Source organism: Diachasma alloeum, unplaced genomic scaffold (genome assembly GCF_001412515.2).
Source record: "Diachasma alloeum isolate Michigan unplaced genomic scaffold, Dall2.0 Dall_scaffold_00315, whole genome shotgun sequence".
Classification (NCBI taxonomy): domain Eukaryota; kingdom Metazoa; phylum Arthropoda; class Insecta; order Hymenoptera; family Braconidae; genus Diachasma; species Diachasma alloeum.
In genome coordinates, this window is record NW_021680454.1 from 106484 (window position 1) to 133837 (window position 27354).

At 37.8% G+C, this 27354-nt stretch overlaps 1 protein-coding gene across 1 annotated transcript; it reads right to left on the bottom strand.

The window, feature by feature from the left end:
* Positions 1–127: 127 nt before the first annotated feature.
* LOC107040071 (diacylglycerol kinase 1) lies at positions 128–27057 on the bottom strand. The gene is made up of 15 exons (XM_015259996.1): positions 26722–27057; positions 18265–18401; positions 17672–17760; positions 11819–11953; positions 10417–10627; positions 10111–10272; positions 7377–7499; positions 7251–7300; positions 6655–6729; positions 5668–5905; positions 5070–5275; positions 4733–4906; positions 4194–4485; positions 3246–4042; positions 128–3055 (listed from the first exon to the last, which is right to left on the bottom strand). Exons 2-15 carry the CDS (start codon positions 18326–18328, stop codon positions 2966–2968), a joined length of 2706 nt encoding a protein of 901 aa, XP_015115482.1. The 5' UTR covers positions 18329–18401; positions 26722–27057; the 3' UTR covers positions 128–2965.
* Positions 27058–27354: the final 297 nt, after the last annotated feature.

The window sequence follows — 27354 nt, forward strand, 5'->3', positions numbered from 1 at the left end:
TCCGCGGGGGAAAATGCAATGGGAAATGATTGCAATCCAAGTCATAAATATATGGATTCCATTCAAAATATACTCAACTATACAATTGACTCCATTGATAATTCATCATTTGATTGCATATCTTTATTTTGATTCATTATTGTACACTATACAGGTTCTTTAAATGTTTAATCTCCATATATTTTCATGTATTCGTCAATTCACGAATGTGAGTTTAAAACTCTAAACTTTTACTTGGAAAATGGCAGTAGTGCTCAAACGTATAATAAGACCCAAAAAGATAGTGGCAGTTTAGATCGAGCTACTTATTCAAAATTCACTTCGTATTGGAATTCCCCATTTAGTCTTAGAATCAACGCTCAATGCCTAGTGCATGTGTCACTGCTCCTGCCAATATCACATCAACCAATGTCCATTCAAAAGAATTGGTTCGAAACACTTGATTATTATTCGAGATGTATTATTTGTCTTATGGGAGTGTCTCATTTTCACTCTTGAATATTATTCCCAGAGCCTTGTCATTTTGCTCTTGCTTCATCTGCGCGATTTTTTGGGTCTCAGCACTATCATCGACAAAGCCCACTGAGACGTTGCCCTAATACTCCAATTACAAAACAAAGTGATGAATAAAACAGAACAGTAAACTGAATTTTCAAAATTTTGATTTAATATTTTCTTTCTTCTTCTATATATCAAGTCTCTTAATGCGACATTTACAATCCACTAGATAGGATTCTGCACTGAAAATTTGATAAATTCATGCCAGTTTCATACTATGCATTGCTCTCAATCACTAAAGATAATTTCTCACTTACAATAACAATTCTTTTCATACATATTTTTTTTCACTAAAATCACCGAAGACGAAATTCAACAATTCGGGGATTAATTTTTTATTGTTTTTTCATTTTTATCAATTCATTTCTTTCCTCATAAGCGTAATAGTTCATTGAATCACCTAAATATATCGATTTGTATATATATATATAATAAACTACGGTGAATGCATAAAAAATAATAGTTGCATCGGATTCGTGTGGGGTAGTGCGCTAGTTTCGATTTCGTTCATTATTGAATTTGACTTCGAGAGGTATATTTCTTTAATATGATTATTATAAAAAGCTAACTTAGTCTTGTGAACTACACTGAACAATAAGACTGATGAATGGAAGATACAGTTTTTTTTTTGTTTCATGAGTTTTTTCATTCTTCGGTTTTTCCACGATTCCAAGCGACTGTCGTTGGCCAATAAGTGAGAGATAAATGGTCCCTGTGATAAATTTATATTTATTATTCAAAATAAAGTGCTCCGAAAGGATATGGGCCCGGTAAAAATCAGGTTTTCATAGTGTAATCCTAATGCAGAGCTGGGCCGAATATTACTCAATTTTTTAAATTGCAGTACTCACGACTATTTTTCATTGCGAAATAGCAATTGTATAGATTAGAAAATACAGTTTGAAGTTTATGGCAATTTCATTAATCATTCTCATAGAATCTATCTATTCCATTCAATCCTCAAGTGATATTGTATAGCATCCTGAAGACCCCTTTAATATACTATTTCCATTTAATTTTCGTGAAATATGCCCCCCAGCTCTGTCTAAATGAAGCAATATTCCTCTAGAGAGCAATTAATACACTGTTTTCTCCTAATACAACTAATTCTACGAAATTATCATCATTATAACTATTTTTTCAATACAATTTTTTTGTTTTGAAAAGAAAATTCACTTTCATTATGATGTCTCAAAGCAGGTGATACTTGGAACTTGTCGAAAAATATTTTCCCTTCGTCTCTTTGTCATCTCAAAACTGCATAAAAATCCGTTAATTTCTGCTGATACTCCTCACAAGTTTCATCTCAACATTGTTACACTGCTCTGGTGAATTATAATTTAAGGGGTAATCAGCTATGTTGCGTGGTATGTCTTGTTTTGTTTCCCATTTATTTTGTTATCAATCGGACGGAGAGTAATTACAATTTTTGTTAGCTTTCACGCTTTCATTATTGGTGTTCCTCATTTTCATTAATATTCCATCCTTTTCCTAAATTATACTGGCTTAGTTGAATAATCTTCTACACTTTTTTTATTCTCTTTCACTTTTAATTGCGAGAAGAACTTGATTTTGTCTTTGCATCTCAAAGCCTTCAGATTGAAGATTTCACGGAAAAAAAAGAACTGGATGCAATTCCGTTTGTCAAGACTTCCGGTGAATGTTTGGAAGAAATCACTGCAATGCGGCGCGAAACACTAGTCCCATCATGCATTTGAGAATTATTTATCATCTTGCCTTTTTCCGTGCTATCTCCTATTACACTGATCATTCTTATACAAAATTTTGTGGTTTAAATCCATAAAGGCTACATTCAGTTAAACTAGCACAGACATTGCCCAACCAAAACGGTTGTTAAGCTGTTATATTGGCACAAAAATGATCTTTACGGAAGACAAAAAGTTCAAAAATGGATAATAATCTATAAAATTATAACATTGAACATTGTGTTATCTCGTACACGCTAACAGATATGCATGTAGTAATATAAATTCACCCCATCTCAGCGTAATATCTTCCTTAAATTCTCGATGAAGAAATAACAAGACGAATATTTTAGAATGTCAATAATCAATACGTAATCCATTATAAATTATGTACAAAACTAAATAATTTATCAATAGCAAACAGTAATAAATAATCAATAAGTACAGTTGCGGAGGTAAAGCTGTAAAATGACTAGTCGAATAAATTCTTTTTGGTCTTGACTGAAAGTAAAATACTGTATTCATAAGACGATGATCCCTTCAGGCTCTTATTTTGTTTATTCAATTGATTAATCAATTATATTTTGAAAATTTTGCGAATGTAAAAAGGAAAGCCGTAATGCGATATTATTTCCACTTTCATGTGCCAGTGATCCTCAAGAATCTGGCAATTCTATCTTGATATCGATTTTTTCTTTCTTTCATCTTCTCAAAAATCGAAAGAATCCTCGACTTTTGTCTGGAGGGGGTGCCATTAGCATTGGCACTTGATTTTTGTGGGTGATACGTATCTGGAGGAGAAAAAATTCATTATTGTTTATGCACTGATTATTATGAATGATGAAATGAAAATTATTCATCAGAAGAATATTGAATCAATGTATCGAATGAATCGACCAGAAACTAATAGAAATCCAATGTAATTCTCAAAGGCACCCCAACGGAAATACTTTTTCCCTCAGGTAATAAAAAAATAATTACCGTGCATGGTCCTTGCATCCAAGGTTCCCCATCAATCTGCATAGGAAATCGCTTGTTCGTAGTAATAGTAACACTACTACACTGTGCCAATCGTCTCCCCGAGGCCCTCAGTCCGGTTTTGACTTGTCCCATGTGCAAACAATTCTCTAATCCAATCACCTCAATGAGATTATCCCCAATATCCTGAATAGCAACAGTGAGATCCACGGAATTGAAACTGCTGGTGCTGAGTTCTTTGTCAGGACGTTTCTTTCGTTTCCCAAGGCGATGTCGTGCATGATGCTCACCCCAGAGATTCGAGCCACCATGGGTAAATGGAATGTTCAAGAGTGCCACACCCTGTAGGGAAGGGCCATGTGCCAGATCCAATGGTGTTCCATCGCAAATAATCTCGAGATCCTCGTGAAGATTTTTACAGCTGGCAGCAAACTGCTCGGTCGTGGCATACTCAAAGTACCACAATTTGTTCTTCATGCGACTGTTGAATTTTTCGGGATTTTTCTCACGCTCGAGATGAAATTTAACACAAATGGCTGCATCGACACCCACCGAAAAGTAGTTGTTTATTATGTTGTAGGGGATGGAATCGTGATTCGGTTTTTTCTCCTCTTTTTGGTCAGTGACGTCAATCTGCCACCGGTCCATCATCACTGGTGTTGCTTTTTCTATTTTCTTCAGAACTTTGTGGATTGCCTCACCCTCGTAGCCACCTCCCCACCTCAAGCATCTGGCTAAATCGTTTCCTGTGCCCAGAGGAATAACGCCGATAGCTGGTTGATACTCAAATTGAACTCGATCTGGACAAAAAATGCCATTGCAAAGTGACAAGTGATTTACCCGTCATTTCGCCTTGTGTTTATGACCTTCATTGAAAATTTACTCTTCCATAAAAAAAAAAATCAATGGAAATGCCTCAATTTTTTATTAATACGAAAAAACGACACACACCCATTGTCTCCAATACCCATCCAACTGTCCCATCGCCTCCACAACAGATGACCTTGAAATTCGGAACGTCCTTGAACATCTGTAAAGCTTGCATGGGGCCACCAATGGCTAGATTATGAACTTGCCGAGGGTTCAGTATATACTGAAACTTTCTCAACATTCTCTCACCCTGTCTTCCTCCCGACTTGGGATTGATGAAGACCAAGAGTGGTGTTGTACCGGCGGCCGGAGTTATTTGGAATGACATGGCTGGCTGTTGATTCGAGGAGTTACTCGAACTGAGGAAGGCACCCTGCACACATTTCATTTTTTAGAGGCCTATAGAGGATGTTGTAATCCTCACATGCCAATGGCACGATATACATATTGTACCAACTCAATTACACATTATGCAATTTAAATTCCACATTGTATAATTGGAATCAAAATCCAGCAATTTGTACCCAAATTTCAAATGTCGAATTGCTCACAATAGGTGTAGTAAATTGTCCCATAATATTCTTAAAAATTCATAATATTATCAAATAATTTACACGTACTGAACCGATGGAAGACGTATCTTGGCCATGTTTACTGCCTCTTTTACTGTCCCTCGATAACGATCTCTGTCTGTCCAATACAACTGGACAAATAGCTGTGGGTGGAAGTATGTGTACACCGTGCTCACCGAGATTACACTCAGCCTTCACTTGGGAGACACATCTATTGTGCAACTGTAAACATTTGCCATGTGAAAACACAATGAGAATCAACTGACATTTATACGTTGCAACTTAATCTCGATCAAAGCGTGTCTTGAACCAAAAAAATTCATTCAAGTCACTATTGATTGAAAATAGAGAATCACTTGAATATTAGATCATGAAGACTACTAACAGTTAACTGGCACCAGCGACAGTGGAGTCCAGTAATACCGTTGTAACTCTTGATGGTCTTTCTGCATTTTGAGCATTTTCCATGGCAATTACCCTCCACCCAGTGGTGAACCATTGTCTGGGATGTCTTCTTACTCTTCACGTAAGTTGCTATGCATGATGCTGGGGCTCGCTGGACGCATCTTTCATGCACCGTGTACTTGCAGACTGACAGGACATTCAATGTTGGCAATTATGAACAAATAACTTCATTTGAATCAAGTCGAATGCATTTTTATTCATAAATAGTTTTTTTTTGTAATCTACAAACAAGTTTTTTCTTGATTCTAAAAAATGCGTTCTCTTCGTCTTCTAGACAATAATTTCATTTCTAACTGATAAAGTCTTGGGTGGTGACCTGGATCGAAAGAACATTTTTGTAAATTGAAAGAGCTATTTATCTACCTATAATTGAGAAAAAACGTTATTGGAATGAACAGTAACAATTCGAATGAAGTGTTTTATTCGATTAAAATTCAATTTCCCTGAGTGCACGGACTAAATCGACTTGTTACCCTCTATCCCAAAATATCATCAAGCAGTTATCAAAGTTTACTCACAAACACAGCAGAGACCCTTCTTGCCAAGTCCTACAAGCATATTTAAACAGAGATTACAGTACGCCGGTTTGCTGAAGTGCTTCAGCCTCCACAAATGATTTCCATCCTCCTTCACGTGAGAATCAAGACCTAGTAGAACCAGCAGTGGAATAGTCGTTAATCCACCTCGTTTCCATTCCTCCAGGGATACTGTTCCGTCAGCATCGTAATCAATTTCAATCATCATATCTTGGAGTATCTGCACGGGTGATAAAAAGTCCATAATAGAAATTGAATAATTAAATTTTGTGATGTGGAACATCGAGTTCTCATGAATTCTCGGGACAAACGTTATAAATGTCGTTGACTTGCTGAGACATCTCGTACGAGATTTTAACGATCTACCGAAAATTAACTGAGTTCGCATTCCACTCGGCAATTTAATTGCGGCTCGTTAATCAAGTGACGAAGTGGGGAAAACGTAAGAGTGGAGTTGGCATTTGATGAGGATTTTCGGGAGGATATCTTTAGAATTTCAGGCGGGGTTGTTATTGACTATTTGATATTGCGAAGTCATCAGCCACGCATCACCAAGTTTCATAGAAAAACTTGGCCAATTCGATAGAAAATTCTACTCGATTTCTGTTCAATTTATATTGGAAATTCTATTAGTTCTTGATGACTCTATTGAAGAATTTCGTAATTTTTCATACAATTTTTTCTATCAAAACATTTTCCGTAGGAGTTACTTGACATGAAAAAATCAAACGAACGAAATTTTTTATTCTAATTTACCATTTCTCCAGATGCATTCATACAAGCGCTTGAAAATACGACTTAATGAGCAGTATTTTCCAATTTAGTCGATGTATTCATAAAGCGAAACGAAAATTTTGAACTCGTAAAATGTTGGCTTCATGCTGCAGCAATTACAACGAGTCATCGGTATCACCCGCGCGCTCTAACTTCCAGAACATAAATTGGAAGATAATGGAGTAAGTAACTTACGGGTTTTAACTCTGATACGTCCCAACCGAGATACTCCGCGACGTTCATCATTTGGTTAACAATACAGTCCATTTCCTGAAACAGTGGAGAATAATGAAGTTGATGTGCGAGAGAGAATTTCAATTTTTTCGAGCATGAAAAGGGATTTCCATCGGGATTTTTTTTATTACTGTGGGGAGAACTCGAACGGGATAAAAAGAGCTTCCGTCAAAACGTCATCAACATTCTTTCATGCACTCTCGATTTTTTCTGCATGTATTACGAAATAGAATAAAGAAAATTAGGAGCGAAATGTTCTTCAATAAAAACTGCTTTTTTTGTGAACGATATAGTGAGAATTGTTCAGTAAAAAAAATACTTTTTTGTTTGGGAAAAATCATCCGTCTCCGTTACAGAAAAATTCCTAGACATTGAGTAATCATTCACGTTCGCTGTCGTAATTTTTTATCCAATTCCGGATGAATTCACTCGTCTCGCATTTGTTCCCTCGATGTAGAGTCAAAAAGATCCAGAACTAAATTTCACTACACGATTACTTGATTTTTTTGGTAATTTTTCCCCAAATTTTGTCTCCGTGTAGAAGTGTGCAAACTCACATTTGTATCCAGCACTCCATTACCGTCCGTGTCGTAGAGACGAAACATAACTGGAAAGTAGCAATGGGGGTTAATATATTTGAGGAGTGAAATTTGACTCGAGCTAGTTTTACAGTGCAAACGTACATTCCAATTTGTCCTCGGGTCGACCGGCTTCCAGGAGGGAGAGATAGCAGACAATATCTTTCAAGCTCACTTTGACTGAGTATACGTCGATGGTACTCTGCTTTCTGACTATGTGCCGCATTTCTGGAATTATGAAGAGAGGATATGAGCTTTTGTCTAGGACAATTTGCCTTTAGAGACAGTGTTAGGAAATTGTTCTTGAAATTTTGAGGAAAAAATTTTGAAAATAATCAAATAAATTCTCTCGTTTCAAATCATTTGAACAATTATTTAATTTTTTGCTAATTAAGTCTTTATTCCTTTAAACTGTTTATTTGAAATGAAAAAAAAACGCCAACTTAAATGTAACTTGTAACTTAAATTTCAAAAAATTCTGTCGGTTTGTGTGTTGCACATGAGAGATGCTCTCGTATGCTAGACTAATTTAGTTAGAGAGTTAGAGAGGATGAAGTTTTCGCCAGAATTGAATAACTTCAGGGGACATTATCCAGTTGAAACGTGTCCGTCGAAAATACATTTGTTCCACTGAAATTCTACGTCAGAGTTTTACTACACTGTTGGACACATTTAGGAATTAATCATGTATTTATGTGATGGGTAGGTTCAATACTCAAAATTAAGCTCAATTATACCGCAGTACTTGAGCCATTTTTTTCAATTCTGTGAAAATTAAAAATTGCTAATTTTTGAAAATTACGATATCTTTCATAAATAACTCATAAACAATGAATTTTTCATCTAGAAAATCATGCTTTCGAAATGATACGAAATTGCTGAATACTTAGAATTTTATCAGAAATACAAATGAAAAAAAGATATCAATAAAAATAATCAAACCTTCCTTCAACCGAAATCCCGAAATATTTTTTATGTCATCCATCTCAACTGGCAAGTAACTTTTGGCGATAGCTTTTCCCTCAAGCCCGCGTGCCATAAAATCACCGACAAACGTAGCCCCAATGAATATTTGTCCCCGAAAGTTCGTCCCCCCTCACCTCCGGAGTCAATAAAATATACCGCAAAAAGACGTTTACCACCCCGCGAAACACTTGTTGCGTCGCGTGCAATGAGCGTGAAACTGAACCGAAGATTTGACCGCTGCAGTCACCACGCTGTGAAATCCGTTTTACTCCCAGTGTGACGTCACACTGGCAAGTTTTTTCAAAGGGCGAAAGAGAGCGGTGATATTATTTATTTATAGAAATGTCTGACGGGAGCACGTGCTGTCCCCGAAGTACAGTCAACGTACATTGATCTTACATAAACCGATTTTTCCGAGAAAAAATCTGACGGAAAAAAATAATTCCTCATTAATGAGGCAAGTCGTTGTATTCAGCGAATAATTCTTGATCAATCATCCGGAAATAACCCAGACGATTTCGTCTGGACGATCAGAAAAACCGGATCAATTTGAGCAGACGGTTATTTACCGTCCAACGGTAAACACTGTCTGCTGACGCAGTGGAGACTTCTGGTCGGCGCTTAAATTCATCAGCTAGGGGCTGAAGCAGAATTTTCACTTCCTGGTTTCGATGCAACAAATTTAGATTTAGAAACTAAACGTCGTCCAAATGTGCACAGGACCGACCAAAATACATATTCCAATCTGAGGTGCACTGTGGATTTGACTATGCAACATGTTACGTAGAGGAATTATGATTACGCGTGGTGTGACGACATCAGAGTGCACATCTAGGTTCCCTTTGTCTCGGGATGACAGCACAATGACCTAGGCTTCTCTCTATCTTTTCCCTCTCCATTTGAACATGATCTTTTATTTACATAAAATGAATTATTTCTTTTTAGTATATAAAGACATATTTTCTTGACCCAAATAAGGACTTTATTAGTTAGAATTAGAAATGAAATGATTGTTTCAATGACAAAGAGGACGAATTTACTTAAATTTATTAATTTTTCATTTGATTTTAATGAATTTAATTTTTGAAACTCAATTTTTATCTGTGTTCAATTAATAACATTATTACTATTTAAAAATGAAATAATTTTTCAAATGAATTCATTAATAATCATTTTCCCCGTGCCCATAAAGCGAATTACAAAGAAAAGTCGCTTCAGGATTAAAGTTGAATTGGTTTTCTCCCGTGAAGAACAGATCGATTACCCCTAACACTGATGAATTGATCCTGTGTGATCGAGGAGAGTGAAACTATTGCGGGGAGCTTTTATTTTCTGTTTGCGTGCTATCAATCTCCAGTTACTCTCATGTTCATCTCTCTCTCTCTCGCTCTCTCTCGCTCTTTCTCGCCTCCGGTCATGGAAGACAACTATCGTTGCTGGACTTTTCTCGTAAGAATTTGTAAACATCAAAACTCGTCTACTCGTACGTCAATGATTGTAATCTATTGTGGTACCTCTCCGGGGATCGATTGAAGCTGCGCCGAGCTGGGGAGCTACACTTTTATGGTCTATATCACTATAATGCAGGTTTCCTGCTGAGACTTTGTCGAAAAATCGAGGGCTTCAGTTTTACCACAAGGGGAGTCTCGAGGTTTATATGCTTGTTCTTCTTTTTTTTTTTTGTTTCTCGTGTCAGCAGAAACTTTATAGTTCTCTGAGGCGGAATAAAAACCTATAGTTGACACGTACAAAATAAGACCTTTCGGGGGAGTGAAATAGCCTTTTTTCGATGACGATGAATATATTTTTTTTTCAATAGAATTTTCTATCACATTCGCTAGGTTTTTCAAAGACATTAGAGTGCTCAAAATACCTTCTAGTTTTCCATTGTTAACTAGAAGTGAATTATTGGACTTTCTCGATGAGTTCCGGGAGACTTGGCTGTGACTTGGACTGCTATCCGTGCTCTTCTTCTCGAGGACGTCGTGACAGCTGTATGACGTGTGTGCGACGGTGAGCATCGGATGCACGCTTCCTAAAATCGTATAGAAATATTTTTCTCTCAATGGTGGTAGTAGTAGTACGGGTTTTTTCTCCTGAAAATTACTGGTCGACTATCCATGAAATTTCAATTTTTCTCCAAATTTGTATATGACTATTCATGTTGACGAGTCAATACCTGTTCGCGTGCGAGCAGACGCCTCGCTGTCTGCCCTGTGATGCCCAAGAGCCTGAATTTTCTCCGTAAGTCCATGAATCTTATCCGCCAGAGACGACCCGTGGCTCTCACTAGTTGCAGTCACTAAACCAGTACTGTTAACATTCGTATTCGACGTCGTGTGTGAAGTTATGGCGGCACACGCTGTCGTCGACGATAACGCCGCCATTTCCTGAAAGAAAAATTCTTCCTCATGAAAAAATTCTCATCTCTATCGCCGAGTGGTAGATCTTTCCCCGGTGAAATGAGAGGGAAATACTCCGTTATGCGGATAAAATGTCTTTTATTTCATCAAACCACTGACACGGAATGAGCCATGGCATTTCCTCAGAATTTCGTACGCGTTATCATAAAAAAACTGGCTGCTTCATATAGATGGTAATTTTCACTTATAAAAAATTTATTATGGCATGAATTGTTATGTATTTATTCATATATTCGGAACGCGATCCAATTCTGGATTCATATCGTGGGAGATATGTCGCGAAGATTCGTATATCTTGAGCATACACTGAGAGAAAATAATGATTTAATATCGGAACACTAATTTCTTCAGCTGAATACAGTGTTTCGTATTGAATAATCAATACACCCAGAGAAATGACACATTTGAGTCGAATGAAACTTTTATATTGCATTTTTATAATCATTTCTACAATTTTTTTTTTTGTGGAAATTTATAAACTCATGTGTCCATTTCAATATAAATCTTGGAATTGCACGAAATAAATTGATAAACGATTGATATTGATCCAAAAAAGGTATTTTAATAAATTCGTTTTTTTTGACGTCCAAACAATGATTTTATTTCCAACTTGTAAAATTTTTATCTGGATCAGTGAAACATTCCTTTTTTTCAAACAATTTGATCTTGATAGAAACGCACGTAAATTCGTATATTTACTCCAATGAAAAGTTTTTAATTACATGAAATACTCATTTATATTTGATCTAAATAAAGCATTATTATATTTTCCAATGAATAAAGTCTTCGTTGTGATCGCGGAAACATTTTTTCAGGTGAAGGAAAATTATTTATTGGCTGTGAATAAAAATAAAAATAATGAGAAAGTTAACTTTTAACTGAAGCTTCATTTTTATGTTTTATTTTTTGTATACAATTAAATAAAACTTTTTGTATACAATTAAAAAAAATTAAATTTTGTATACAATTTAAATGAATTATTTCTCTGGGTGTGTAGAACTATTGAATTGCACCTGCCGTTATGGCCACCCCCAACGATCATGCCTCACAAGTCGTTCGACAGAATGTGACATGAACACCGTGGTAATCAGTCGTTACAGTTGAACGAGCAAGGTGCAGCTCGGTTCAACGTATCACAATTGCGGATGGGGTACTTACTTTGAATGCCTTGCCATCCGCATTCTTCGATCCCTTCTTGAGGAATGACAGAAATAGGTGACGTGATAATTCGTCGGGTGTGGCGACCTCGAGGTATGTGTCCAGGAACTTGCGAAAGCCCTCGTAATCGATGTCCTGGAACAGGGGAATTCCGGGTTAGCATTGTTCGCCCTGAAATTTGTTTTCACACGAGAAAAAATTTTATAGGAAAATCTATTTAATTTTTATCAGTTTGTGGCTGATTCTATTGAAGAGTCGCGCAGTTTTATTTTGTGTTTTTTTTATAGAAAATGTGCAACAAAAAATTATTCATTTTTCTTCAATAGAATGTTTATTTTCCAATGGCATACCATTGATCACCAAACAACCCACAATCATCTTCGTGACCCAACAACAAAAAAAAAACAAATGAATTTCCAGCCGCCAACTTCAGTGAAATGGGGGAATCCCAGAATTTGATTAGCGTTTAGAATGAAAAATTCAATCCCGAATGAAGAGCTTTCAATTACCCCGTCTCGTCATCTGACCAGATTAATGAGAAGGAATTGAGATGCGCACTCACATGGAGGAGGATGAAAATACTAGGCGTAACCCAGTTTCAGCATTTGTGCGGAACAGTGAACGGTTAAAAGTTTCCTCTTCGGTGACATTTATTGATGCGGGTACCTTACCCATATTGTACGCCAATACCCAGCTAGATGACGTTAATTTTTTTTCCCTTTTGCACTTGCAATTTTTCCCCTCCTTTTTCCATTAACCACGACGATAAAGTTACGACCGGTTGGTGGGGAAAAAAGGGTATGTCGCCTGAGGCGTCGTGACACACTGAGAGTATAACTGGTGGCCTTTTATGCATAGAGAGGAAAAACCCGAGTCTAGGAGCTTAATGAGGAAAATTGGAAAATTGAGGAGTGATACACAGAGGAAAGAAGTTTTAGGTGTCTTATAAAAAATCCTGGGAATGTGGAAAATTTCCATGTGGGAATGTTCTGGAAACATTTTCTTTGAAAAACAGACGTTTACAAGTGTTTTTGTCTAAAAGGATGAAACACGTCAGAACAATAATTTTTTCAAAATTAATCACTTTACCCGCAAAACGAAAAATACTTGCTCCCACGAGTTAGTGAATTTACGATGAAAAAACAATGGCCCATCAATTTTGTTCGCTCTCAATTAATGCAGATGCTCTTATCAGTCCATGGGGGGAGCGTACATTATCCGATGAAGACTCCCTTGACAACAGTTTATGTCCCCCTGGAAAAATATCTCGCTGACATTTTCACCGTGTATCGATGCCCATAAAACCATGGAAACAAAATTTATAATACTTCGGATGTCAATCTCGCCAAAATCGAAATAAAAACTCCCTCGGTGTTTATTGATCAGGGGTGATTCAATTGGTTGTACATAGTTGGAACTCTCGAGTAGTCAATTTTCATTTGGAGAGACACTTGTTAAATGCAGTTTCAATTATTGGGAGATGTTCATCAGTTTTTGCATTTATGGATGAGCATTTTTCAGACGAGGATTTTATCGAGGGTAACAAATTGGAAAAAAATTCATGTATTCATCGGACAAATTTTTAATTAACTGTATTGCACCCAATACATTTGTCAAGCACGAGAATATCAATTTCCTAGGTAAATCAATTGAATTTCTCCTGTACAACAAAACACAATGCAAAACTTTCATGTAATATTTTAACGTCACAACAAAATTTTTTCTGTAAAAGTCGGCATGACGAAGCGCTGTTGCTACAAACGCGATATAAACCCTCCATTAACGTTTTCCCAACGGAAAAAGCACAGGGCGAATGCTCAACGATCCGAGCTGAGAGACGTGACGTCATTGGTTTCGACTGACGTCATAGTTTAGTCGTCACGCGCAGCAACCCGACGAAAATCGGGTCAATGCGCACCGCATACCCCCCGCACCCGGTGTTTTTCGTCATTCCGAGCACGTCGAGGGCTGTCCCCTACGTGAAACACAATCGGTTTTCCGAATGAAAGTTGTCTTTACTCAACGACAATGAAAATGGCAGGTTTTCATCAGAGTCGAGATGTTAGAATTGGGTAAATATGCACGGAGAAAAAACTTTTACCTAAAAATTTCTACAATTTCATTTCACTGTTCCTTCCAAATCTTGTGTATCAGACTACTCACATTTTCTGATCAGGAAATTACCCAGAAACTAATTTCGCTCATTCGTTGACAGAATTGAAGAAAAAAAACTGGAGTAGACCCATTGCTTTTCCTCCAAATGAACAATTAGAATGCCAAGAATAGAGCTGGCATGCCTACCAAGGCCCTGAAGCTAAAGCCTACGTTAAACAAACGAGCCATGTAGAATGAATGTACCTCGGAGTGAATAGACATTGAGTCGATATGTGAGGGAAGAGGGTGGGCTTCAATTAAACCTCTTATTGAAGTAGCGATAGGGATGGCGAGAGTCAGCGTTTGACTCGAGTGAACCCACACCCTATTTAAACATGATAAGTGCCTACTCCCGCTACCACTTGGAATACCAGTGTATGGACACAGTCATTCCTGACTCAACTCCAGTTTGTACGAAACAGTGGAATTATGTGGAGCAGAGCATATCATAGTTTACCCTCTTCATTATGTTCTCTCCGAATGTACATTGCATTTTGGTAATTCAAATGCTCGAAACGTAATAGTCCATCGACCCGTCTTCACGTGATACTATGGTGACGTCATTGTTATCCGCCACTGCAGTGGATGGTTACCGTGGAAACAATGACGTCCAAAAAATTCCAGCTGGAGGGAATTTCGAGAGGGAAATAATGTGGTTTACCATCAAGGACAAAATGTTTTGTTCTATCTATAAAGGATGAGAATTTTTTTCAACTCGCAATCGTTTCGGAATCATGAATACAAGAAAATTAAAATCAAAGACGAGAATTACCTGGAATTTCATTCATGATATGACAACCATGAAATTATAATCGCAATCGAAATTACATTCATGAATATTAAATTCTCGTTATTCTCTTTCCCCACAATCCTCGAAGGAAGCTCGAATTTAAAAACTTTGATGAATGGGGTTCCTTTCATTCCCAACGTGACAAGAAGGGGGTGGGGGGTGAGAGCTTTACATTCTTCATAGACTTTTCAACTCGCAATAATTTAAATCATGAATCGATCGATGAAAATTATGACATCCTCCCTCCTTTCCATCTATCATCCATCTTCCTTGAGAATAGCTCCAGGCGGGAGAAATACAGGAAAATTAAAATCATAAACAAAATTGAAATCATATGCGCGGATATGAAATTCTCGTCATTCTCTTTCTTTGATATCCTCGAAGAAAGCTCGAATTCACAAACTTTGATGAATAGGATCTTCTCTCTTTCTCCCGAAAACTTGAAAAACCTGGTTACGACGTGAATACCCCGCTGAATATAGTTGGGGAAATATTGGAGTTCTGCCAAGCTCATGCATTTTTCATCCTAATCATTGATCCCATATTAGCGTTACAGCCTTGGCTTATCGCGTCACGTTTATGGATAACGGTTCACGTCAATTTCAACGAGTTTACTCTCCAAAATTTCTGGAGGATTTCCTTCATTATGTTCTCTCCGAATGTACAGTCAAATAGACGCTGAACGCTCGTAGCTTTTCCGGACTAGACTTTACGTTTGAAGATTCTCAATCATCCAATTTAACTGATAATTTTTCTCCAACTTTTCGTTCCGTCAGGCCTCTATTACACCGCCTTGGTTAAATACGACCCTTGGATAATGAGAAAATTGAAAATCAATTGTAAAAATTGTTCGGAAGAGTGCCCCGGGCTCTATCTGATCGGTTCGTATACTTCATACCTCACGCCCAAAAATTACGTTATGGTCGGCGTCAGGAGTGATGTCACGTTACTTAGCAACCGCACCCTTGAGCCAGTTACACAGCATCCTCTCTGCACGCACCACCCCAACTGACTCTTCCTCCTCATTTCTTTCGGACTCGTTCTTTGGCGTTTTTCCGAGTGCACATAATTCTTGGGTTTTCTCACACTGAGGAAAATAAATAGGTCTCGCCAATATGTATTCTACGGGAGAAAAAGCTGGTCGGAGGGAGCGAATTCATCCATTTGGGGATTTTCATGGACATTAGAACTACTTATTCATCGAGGAAATGTATAATTATGACACACAATTTCATCGAGTTACAATTCCCCTGAAATTTCGGATTCAATTCCCAATTATTATACAAAACAAATATAAATACAAGTTGAATAGAAAAAGCTAGCCCATTCGCTAAAAAATTTCCTTCATACTTCTGAACTAATCCCATTGAAAACTTTTCCTCTCTGTGGAAATTTCAATGGAATATCAATAGCTATAGAATTCCTAATAGAAAGCCGATAGAATTGAACGCTCGACAGTCAATTTTTCGTGATGAAAAATCATTTCCCCTGGAGTTATTCAGTTTTTTGGAAAATCTTCATTCCTCACGTGATTGATCCTCCCCATCAAAGCATCACCACCCAACACTCATCCCAGAACTATTCTCCCATTTCTGGACGATTTCTCATCATGACATCCGGGATGATCCCTTCGAGGACAATTTATCGTGCCCCACCGATGTTTCCCCATAATCTCGAGCGATAATCAATCAGGTCTCCACCGCATCATAAACAATGAAAGCCCGGAATTCCATTTCTAGGTTAGCTACACCAAGACAAGGGAGTGAAACAGGGAGCCATTGGATACATTTAGATCGCGCAATTTCTCTTCAAAGTCCATTGAAAATTCTAAGAATTCCGCATTTTTTCATGGATGTCCAATAGAAATTATACATAATTTTAATGGAGAAGAAATTATTTTCTCTGTGAAATTTAGCCAAAATGGAACAAACACCACCTGAGAGTTCTCAACCCCTGACGTCATGCTCGGCAATATTCCGCCTTTTTCACTCCCTCCCCTCTGGGCCGCCCTCATCATGGCGACAGTAAGCGTTATCGTCTTATAACTGCCAACGATAACAACACATCAGACGCCATGAGGTTTAACCGCTTATCGTATTTTACTCCTCTTCTTTGAGAAGTTGGTGTCAACCCCTCGCAACCGACCCGAACGGCTCATAATTTATTCTATTCCTGTTCTTTTTGGAATTCCAGGTCAACGGGTGAGAGAAAAATGGAATAAATTCATTTTCCAAAGTGGAGGATGTATTTCTCCGGGGTATTTTCGCACCGCTGACATGTCCTGACGATTTCGAGATAGTGAAGTAATCGTTCTATTCGGACGAGTGAAGAGAAACATTTTTTTTTTATTGAATTTGTGGATGAAGGAATCAGTTTGCGGATGAATGAGCTCGGAGATGGGACTGTGGGGAGATGGAAGGTCTATGGATTAACGATATCATAGGTCTTCATGAATAATCAGAGAGGTTGGAATAACAGATATATGTCCTGTAGAAGAGAGAGGTTGAGGCCAATCTCTTCATGTTGTAGAATTCCAAATGGTTCTCGAATGATATGAAATAGGAACGGGAAATGTTGGGGAAAAACGGAGATTTCAGGGACAGTTTAGTAGAAATTTCTGGAAGAGCGACACTAAATTCTATCTGAGGGGGAAAGATCACCTATAAAAAAATTCTACTGTAACAAATAGAAAGCTCTATGTGTTTTTACTGTCCGTTCATTTTCATTGACGTCCTATTCATATTCACATAGAAACATTCCTTGAAATTTCAATGAAACTGTCGCTGGACAAAAATTTTCAAACAAACATTTCCTTTGTTTCTGTCGTTTTTTTTCCTTCAAAGAGAAGAATTCTAGCCAATATAACTTTCCTCCGCCACAACAATAGGAAGTTAAATTTTATGACTCACCCCATCTGGATGATACTTGGGTAGGCCACCCGGTGTTGTATTGCTGCCACAAAACTCGGTGAGTACATCCTCAAGTTTTCGCGTTGAGTCTGAAAATTTTAATGGAAACGAATTTTATATTTCGTGGTGTGCTGTGTGCTGTGTGTGATGAATCCAGAACTGGAGATCGAAAAAGTTTATGTTTCACTCAGCATGATTTAAATAGATTCCTATGGAGGTCATTGTCCGATTATTCACGACTGACGTAATTATGCAATAGGAAGTGTATACGATATGAGGAAATGTATTTTTGGGCGGAAAGCCCTTGATTCTATATATATAAAAGTGGAGGAGTGGCGAAGGGAGAACGATACAAGAGCGAGGCTGTTCCCAAGATGGCATATTTTTATATGGATTCGATGTACTCAAAATGTTTCTCAGTCGAGAGTAGATTCCGCGTACAAAGGGGAATTAATAGTAAAAAAAAATTTAAAACGAAGAAATAAAAAAACAATGAAATTCAATAGATTTTCCTTTTTATGAATAAAAGAAAAAAATCGTAACCTCGTGGGTTATGAGTTATGCACAGAAGTGAATTTCTTATTTAAACTTACACGCAGCCAAATCCTGAAGTTGCTGAAATTCTGCTGGAGACAATTTGTCCCAGTGTAGGGTCATCCTTGATTGGTTATTATCTGCGGGTATCTCGTGGGCAGCCAACCCAATTCACCGTGATCACTGCATCTGACATCTGAAAAAGAAATTAGAAAACTTTGAGGAGGGTTGTAAGTACATCGAGGAACAAGGATACTTTTGCCGCTGAAGATGTTTTACTGTATTAGATAAATTTTGTTGAAGAAAAGTTTTCCCGTAACCGAATAACTCCAGTGGAAATGGATATTCAAGCAAGAAGTTGAAGTTTTTTCACCTAAATTACTTAGATTTTTGTTGAGATGTCAGATTTATGAAAAAACGAATGAGAAAATTCAATTAAAAAATCTGGGACACAAGTTTTCCAAGTTTTTCTGCAGTTTTATTCTTCATTCTTTTATTGCGAATTCAAAAAAACTCAACTTTTATTCACTCATTGAATTTTTCTTTTCTTTTTAGTTGTTACAATCTCAAAGTGAAACCACTGAACTCTGAATATTCTCCTAATCACAAAATCCTCATCATTAACTGAAGAACTCAACAATCGAGTGATACATTATTCGCCCGAAGAATTTCGAAGGGATTAGATTCAGTTCAGCTAGAATTCACTCAAACGTAACTAACAGAGATTTTCTGCAGAGGCGTATATACAGTTGGATCAGCACGTTACCGCTGCAATCCAATAACGTATCAGTTCTCACTCATAGTAACCGTGACTTTACAAATGCACCGGTGTAAACTTCTCCTTCCGTATGGGCAAACTTATTCGGCAATTCTGTGTTTAACAGTATCAGATGAGACATTTCATTATATTTTGGAAACTAATAATTTTCACCATACAAAAATGTATGAAGAATGTCTCAAATTAAAAACGTATTAAAAATGCGGAGAAATTTTCACATTTATTTCGTTTTCGAAACTTTCTTCTCGCGTTCCTCTCCTTTTTTTGTATTTTTGTCTCTTCTACACGTGCAAGTATCGCATTTCTCGGATTTCCCAGGCAATTCCGACTGTCCAAAATTCAAGTCGTCGGATGAATTGATTTTCTGAAGAAGAAAAAAATCTGCAATTCTGCTTTCTTAATGAATTTTTGATGAAACTAACCTCGAAGAATTCAACCCAGGCTAGATAGCTACAATGCACCACATAAGCATAACTCGTGTCGTCGAGATATTTTTTATAGCCATCACTGATTGCCTCATCGATGATTTCATGGCAAATTTCATGGGCAATGGCACACGCCTTGGACTCGATAATTTTTGCCCACTCGTCAGAAGTCACGTCATAGGGTCGCAGACTCTCGTCATCTTCTTGAGATAAAGACGATTCGCTTGAGAGGGACACTTCCGCTTCAGCGGACGCATCCATTACAATTCTTCAACTTTTGGAATAAAATGATCTAAACTTTACTGGTAATAATCATGACGTACAAGACACGTGAATATTGCTGTGCAATCTATCTCCTGTTTTCTTATTTGTTTCTCTAATGTAAATTATAATTTTCATAATGAAGGCGTGTCCACGAGTCACGCGATATAGCAGCTATCGGATGATGGTTGAACCTTTGATGTGATCATTTTTACGGACAGTTTGCACTAATTAGTTACTCATTCTGAATTCCCTCCGGATGAAGCCGAAATCTCCATCAATAGCTAATGAATTAATTTTCAAACGGAAAGAGGACGCCGGGGAATCATGAGCAGATGGTGTTCACGGTTCACCTCCTCGACTATTTTCACTATGAGCGCGTTAATTTTCTCTCGTACAACACCTTTTGCATTTACATCAAAAAAAGGACCAAACAGCTACACCATTGGAATTATCTTTGAGTGCTTGAAACTTTTGGTTCCACATTCAATCCTCGTTTTCTGAATCATTCCAAATGATCCGAGGATGAGTTACACAATCCGAGGCATAATCCTCAACGATATCTGATCCCTACCAAAGACAATTAGCCTCCGTGTCTATTGCAATAGCTTAACAATAAAATCCCAGTGCTACGACGCTGCATTAGTCTTGGACAGTGGCATATTCGCGAGCATCGAGCCAACAAAATAAACTTTTGCAGTTTATTCTCGCGAAAGAAACGTCAGGAATGTTTCACTCATGCTCTCTTGTCTACTGAAAAATGTATTAACACTTTGATTTTTGTTTATTCAGTCATTATTTGGCTATATTATTTGAGAAATATTGAGTTCTCAAATGAAACAATCGCTATCAGAGAAGTATCTTGTTGATTCAAAGAACCTTTACTTAAAATAAGAATATTTCTCAGCGTCGATGAAAAGCGGAAACTCTCCAGCAAAATAATATATAGATAAAATATCTCGGCTACTCAGGCCGCAGTGGAAACCGAATCAATACGTCCCTAACGCTTGGGCAACCACTACTTTTTCGCGACAAAGCTGACACCTGTCGGGACTTGGAGATGCTGAATCTCCCTGCGAGAATGATTCCAGGAAGTAGTAACAGCAATTCTCCGAAATTTCATCGTAATAAAACGAACTCCACCGGGAGTTTCCCGGCTCGTAACCCGATGACTTTCCACTCTCTCCACTTCCGCCTGTTCCTCTCAAGCACTCGAATTAAAAAATCGATAAATCTCACGCGGGAATAATTCTCTTCATCATTTCCGCAATTAACAATTGCAGTTGAGCAGAAAATTGAGCCACACGGGAATGAGGAAAAATTACTATTGCTTCCGAATGGAAGCTTTGTAATCGTTCAAATTTAAGTTTTAGATTTCCTGTGTTATATCAACCCATTATCCAAAAAGCCCGTATTATGTATGCATGTGACCAAGTTTTTCTTTAATTGTTCGCTAATGAATCGTTGGAATTTAATCATTTGTTATTCAAATGTAGGTATTGTTGAACCCCATTAATTGGCAGTAATTAACATTTAATTCGATGGTCCCACTTGTTTATTATTTAAAATGGTAATTTATCCCCAATTTTTTTGGTCTGCGCAGCCGAATGTTATAAACTGGAAATAAAAAGGAAATAAAGAGTATGAATAGGAACTGAAGGTATAACACCTACGCACGTAGCCAGAATTTAGGGTAAATAAATCAAAAGCCCGGCGTTTACGCACACACCGTGTGTAAATAATCATCCGTTGAAACGTACACACGGACTTGATATTTAAGAATACGCGCGAGTTGAGTGTGGAAAGGGCTGTTGTAACACCGGTGTAACGGGTGTAACGCATCGATCAACGGATCACATGAAGTTAAAGCCGAGAATGTTGAGATTACTGAGTGAAAATAGTGGCTAGTTCGGGTGTGAAGTGCAATTGCCGACGATAATGTCAGCAGATGAACACTGTTAAAATTTTTGAGCCGAAATTTCCGTTACTTTTTTTTTGGAAATTCGCAATTTCATGAAAAAATCAATAGAAACTGTGGAGTTTAGTTTACTTATCTCATCAAAATTGATAGAAATCAGAAAATTTCAGGTGAATATATTCTTGAATCATCAATTAATTTTAAATTCAGCGTAATTTGCTACTGTAAATTCATTTTTTTGTTAAAAAATTTAAGTGAATTAGGGAATTTCCATCTTTCTGCTGCTTAAAAATTTGGAATCCCATCGAAATTTCAGTGAAATTTGGAATTTTTTCCATGAAATTCTTGCATATTTAACCAAATTAATGTTTAGACCGGAGAAAAATTTCGTATAACATTCAAGCTCTTATCAGAAAAGAGACTAATTGAGTCAGTAATCACCCACCGGGCGATAAGACATTAATTCTGAAAATATTCGGTCTTCCGTATCGGAATTTAATTTTAGTTTTGGGAGTTTGATGAGATCTATTAATTAAAAAGTTCACGCCGGACTGCAGTCTGGGGAAACTACTTGACGTAATCTGTAATGAAACTCGTGAGTGGTCGATGATGTTGGAGGGTCATGTTATAAGGACGTTATAATTGCGATATTCTGAGGGTTTTTCGGGAGTGAGAATCGATATGGGAGAGGGGAGATGCTCGTAAATCGTTATCAGGGTGGGGAGAGTACTTCTGGTGGGAGAATATGTGATGCTGGTGGAAGATGTTCTGATGTTTGATTAATTTTGTTGGAGAGGATGTCAACCAACTCGTATTTTGGAACATTTGTTCAACTGGTTTTACCCAGTTCCCAGGGAAGAACAAATTTTTTTCAAGCTATCCTTTCGATTTTTTTAGCCCCTTTTGGCCGAGAATTCATGACACAAAGTTGTTCCCCTCTTTCAATATTTTTTTTGACTCGCGAGGCCTCTTAACTCAAATAAAGTTAATTTAGTCCGAATAAATAAACTTCAATCGAAATGTTATTTGAGCAAAAACTTGATTCGCTCCCCTCCCCGAAACATCTCATCCGTAAATACATATTTGGACGAAACCATTTTCTCATCCCATAAAATTCACTCACAGAAGACTAAATCCCTCACGTGCAGATACTTATTCATCCGAATTCCCCATTTAATGTCGTGCTTCGTCTCGATTTATCCCCGCAATAATAAAATCATAATCAGAGAGAATATGAAAATGATAAAAATAGTTCTACCGTAAGCCGATGGTTATTGAACGTATGTCCCGGAGTATGTGGCACATGCGCAATTTATTCAATGCTAAAAACCTAAAAATAAATGTCCAGCGGGTATATTGTGTATACCGCAATCATAATTCATCGAGGTGATTATTAAATATACACTGACACTGAGAGGCCCCATCTATTCGTTGGAGCGCGCGACTCTTCGCGCGTTTAACGCACAAATGAATTCGCCATCAACGGCGATTGCAGAACTCGAGGAAAATTACATGTATTATTTTGTCATGAATTTTTCATCGGGGATTCTAAAATGCATCGACCTCAAAATAAGCTAATGTTTGTTGAAGTTCAGAAGAAAAATGTTGGAAATTAAATTTACTTGAGAAGCCTCAGGAGTGAATATGAAATACTGAAATGTGGAAAAAACTTTGGGTCATAAATTCTCAGCCCAAAGGGGATGGAAAAATTTAAAAGATGACTTAAATAATTGTTCATTTTATAGAAACCGATCAAATAAATCAAGAACATTTGAATGGAATGAATGGCAGAGATGGAAACTGCACACATTTGCTGGATTTTTCGCTCATAAAAATCCTCCAGATTAAAGAAATTGATTGTTCAGAAATCTGCATGCACCCCAAACTGTCATTCCGTACTCCACCATGAAAACAGATTGCACGACGAATATCCACAATGAAGGAAGCCATGGAGATTGTCTATTATCAGTTTGAGTTGATTATCGTACAATGGGCTCCGAGGATCATACCCTGAAGGGTAGCTTAATTAACTGGAAGGGGTATTGAATATCGGTATCTTCCCTTGACATGCAATATAGAATGTATTATTCACTCGTCTCGCCGAGAATATACCGCCTCCCATTATTTCCGATATAAATAGTTCAAGTTATTCCACGTCTTTGTTGGATTTTCTATTGCAGAGAGAGGAGAAATACTTCTGCTTGGTGAGCATGTACCCCAGGGATGGAATATCCTGTTGAGGGAGAGTAATTGACAAATTTCGTAGAGAATGTCAAGGAATTATATCCAATTTTCGACCATTAAATTTTTCAACAAAATATTTTTTTTCATCTGAATAAAAATTTGTTGAACAATATGCGTAAAAATTATATAAATTCGTACAGACTTGGCGCAAAAAAAGAATTTTCTAATAGAATTTCAACGCGTTTGACTGCGACGCGCTCGGGCGAGGGGGATAGATGAAAATTGAAAAGAAAAATATAAAACATTGGGGGGGGGGGAGGCTCGAGACGGATTCATGAGTGTGCGGCGGGGCTCGTTACTCGGTGGGTCGTTCTAGTCACTATGGTAACGCAGCTTACACTGGCTTGACCTTGAAAAAAGCAAAGGAGACGACATCCAGTAGTCATGGAGTTCTGAGCATTTTGGTTGGTAGGCACGGACCTCGGAGATGCGTATGTGCGTGTAAACATTGGAAATGGTAATGCAAATGAAATATGAGAGAGGTTGACGCAGCTACTCTCGTTTCCCTCTATTTCTTTCATCAGTTATTCAAGACTCGGTGCGGGAAATCAGGGGGATCGGCATTTCAAACGGATTATCTGGAAACGACGGGAAAATGGGGTAAATTTTAGAGTAGATCATCTAGTTTTGCAGTTGCTGTGGAGAATTCTCAAATAAATCTGTTTAATTTTGGAAAATTGAGGAACTTTCAAACAGTATTTACTGACTCAAACTATTCTATCACTGCTTCGTAAGAACAAATACTAATGGATATTGCAATCGGAAAATAATACTCTAGCTCTGCATTTAGGATTTCATCAAGACCACCTGATTCTTAGCAGCCCTACATCCTCTCGGGGCACTTTATTTCGGACAATGAAAATCAATTTATCACGGGGACCATTTATCTCTCACTGATTGGCCCACGACAGTCCCTCGGGATCGTGGAAGAACCGAGGAATGAAAAAACTAATGAAACAGAAAAAAATGGATCTTCCATTCTTATTGTCAGGTGTAGTTCACAAGACCAAGTTAGCCTCTCTGAGAATCATCATATTGAAGGAAGGAATTGAATTGACTATTACGCTTGTCAAGAGAAAAATGAATGAATCCCCTAATTGTTGAATTTTGTCTTCGGTTATTTTGATTGAAAAAAAAAAATTAAAGTGATTGAGAACAATGCATCGAAAATCTGCAAATTTGAGGGGTGGTCTTAAACCTCAAGGATCTCATATTCAAACTTCGAACATCAATTTCCAACAGCAATATCAACATTCCAACTCGATTATCTGGAAACGATAGAATAATAGCTAAAGTACTTCACTAGATTATCCACTCTCCCTCAATCATAATTCGAGAGATGAAAAAACCACCCGCTATGATCCCCCATCAGTGGCCACCACATCTTAGGAGATAGTCCGACAAGGAATGAATATAAAAAAAAAAAGCAGCACTGTGGTTGAATCAACAACCTGTTGGAACGCCTCGCCGCTCGCACGTTAAAACGACAACGATAAGCGACGAAATGAAAAGAAAGGTGTAGTGTAACGTTGTTTTCTTATATGTGCCAAAAAAAAATGAGAGGAGATATCGCTTTCATTGCCGAACGGCAATTCTCCAATTTCCTTATTCAATTGAAACAGCAAAAAATGTAATGGGCACGCAATGTTTTTAGACCTCTCCACTCTATTTTTCTTCTCTTTTCATTGAAAAAATCAAAGACAACGATTTGGAAAAATCGAGCCGAGAAATTTCTACCGAAAATATTTCAATAAACATGTCCTCATTGAAAATTCGAAATTCGATGAAAAAAATCTTCGAGAACGACAAATTTCAGTCAAATCTCAGAAGTATCACGGTTTTCCTACTTTATTTATCAGTAGCTTGAATCATTCCAGAATCCTCAGGAAGCTCACTATCAATGGAATCGCCACAGGAAAGAGAAAAATATTTTTTCTCATCAATTTTATTCTTTTCCCTCCTCGAGTTTTATGACAAATCGTCTATCTATTGTGTGCAAATAGAAATTCTCTCCTCGATTTGTTCCGTACCAAGTTCCCGAGGTAAAATAAATCCATAATACCGTCTCTCCTCAAACTGTCTCAAGGCTGCGAAAATGTGCATGAAAAATGAGGGCTAGTCTGAGTTTTCAATAAACTGTAAACAAACTTGAGCGTCGAGTGGATCCAATAGCTGTACAGATGTCGGCGTATACACTAAACCCTCGTATATACGTTGACGCGGGGTCCGTCTGGGGCTCCCGGTCGATCGCAATAAACGTACACTGAATCCCCGTCCGCCCACTCGTGACTGTTTCTCCTTCTGCGTTACCCTTTATTTCTGTTTTTACAGTTTCTCTTTCCAAACAAACTCAACCCCTTTTTTTTCCTCAACTATTGTCACTGCCGTGTTATTGTGCTGTACCTATATTTCGTCACGTTCTGGGGCTGAAGAGAATAGAGACTATTCGGTTTACTTCGGTTTCATCCGCTATTGTAATCCAAAACCGGGGGCGCGGAGGTAATTTCCCCGGTGCTTCGGATCGTATTAGTGGTTGCCAGGTGTGAATTTCAGGGGCCCGAGGTGATTGGAAATTTTTTTAATTCAAGTCGTCCTCCGGCTGACGATTTAATGAAAAAGTTCGGGGGAATTCCCTGCGGGCCACGAAAATCCGGGAATACCGGAAATTCCATTACAACGGGAACGGAACGCATGCATTAGACATTGAAAAGGTCAAGAGTCAAGGAACCGAGCGCATGTACAATATTTGCGAGGGATGAATATACACATTTGTGAATTTTAGCTGCATTTTTTTTTCTATTTAAAACGTTTTTCTCTTCGTAGCGTTGACTTAATTAAAAAGGTATTTATTTTTATGGAATAAGGAAGAAAATGAATGTTTGAAGCTCACCATAACGGCGCCATCCCTCCGGGCACGACTTTCCCGCTTAGTTTTCACTTGTGTCAACAAGATGAAGATGTAAATCTTGTTTAATGATAAAATCCCTTATCTCAACATCACAAAAATGCGTCGGCTCACGGAGTTTGTGCGAATAATCCTCGTCAACGGAATTATTGTTTGTTCAGTCATTAATTAGTGATTTTGAGGCAATTGACGGTCTCGAGGGGAGGTTGGTTGTTTTCTCGGGGTGATGATGCAGTGGTAATGCATCGAGCGTGGATGAGAACAGCGATGATTTTGAGTGCATGAGAATTGTGGGGGAGCACTCGCGATGCGCACACGCGCCGAACGCGGAACCAACTGACGACGGTGAGAGATAACCGTGAGAAGGTACTTTCTCAATGCTGCGCGAGGTAACGCGCGCAGCATCTTCACTCTTTTCACTCCATATTTTCAGGTTTTTCGATTGTTGGGGGGGAGGTAATTCGTGGGAAGTGCTGAGAGCTTATTATTCTAAATTGTTCAATACTATTCCAGTAATTTTTCCAGTACAGCTTGAATGAGAGGAGAATTTTTTAATTTCATCGAAATTAGATGGTTTTCCATATTTTATTCACTAGTTGTAGGGTTTTTAATTGTTCT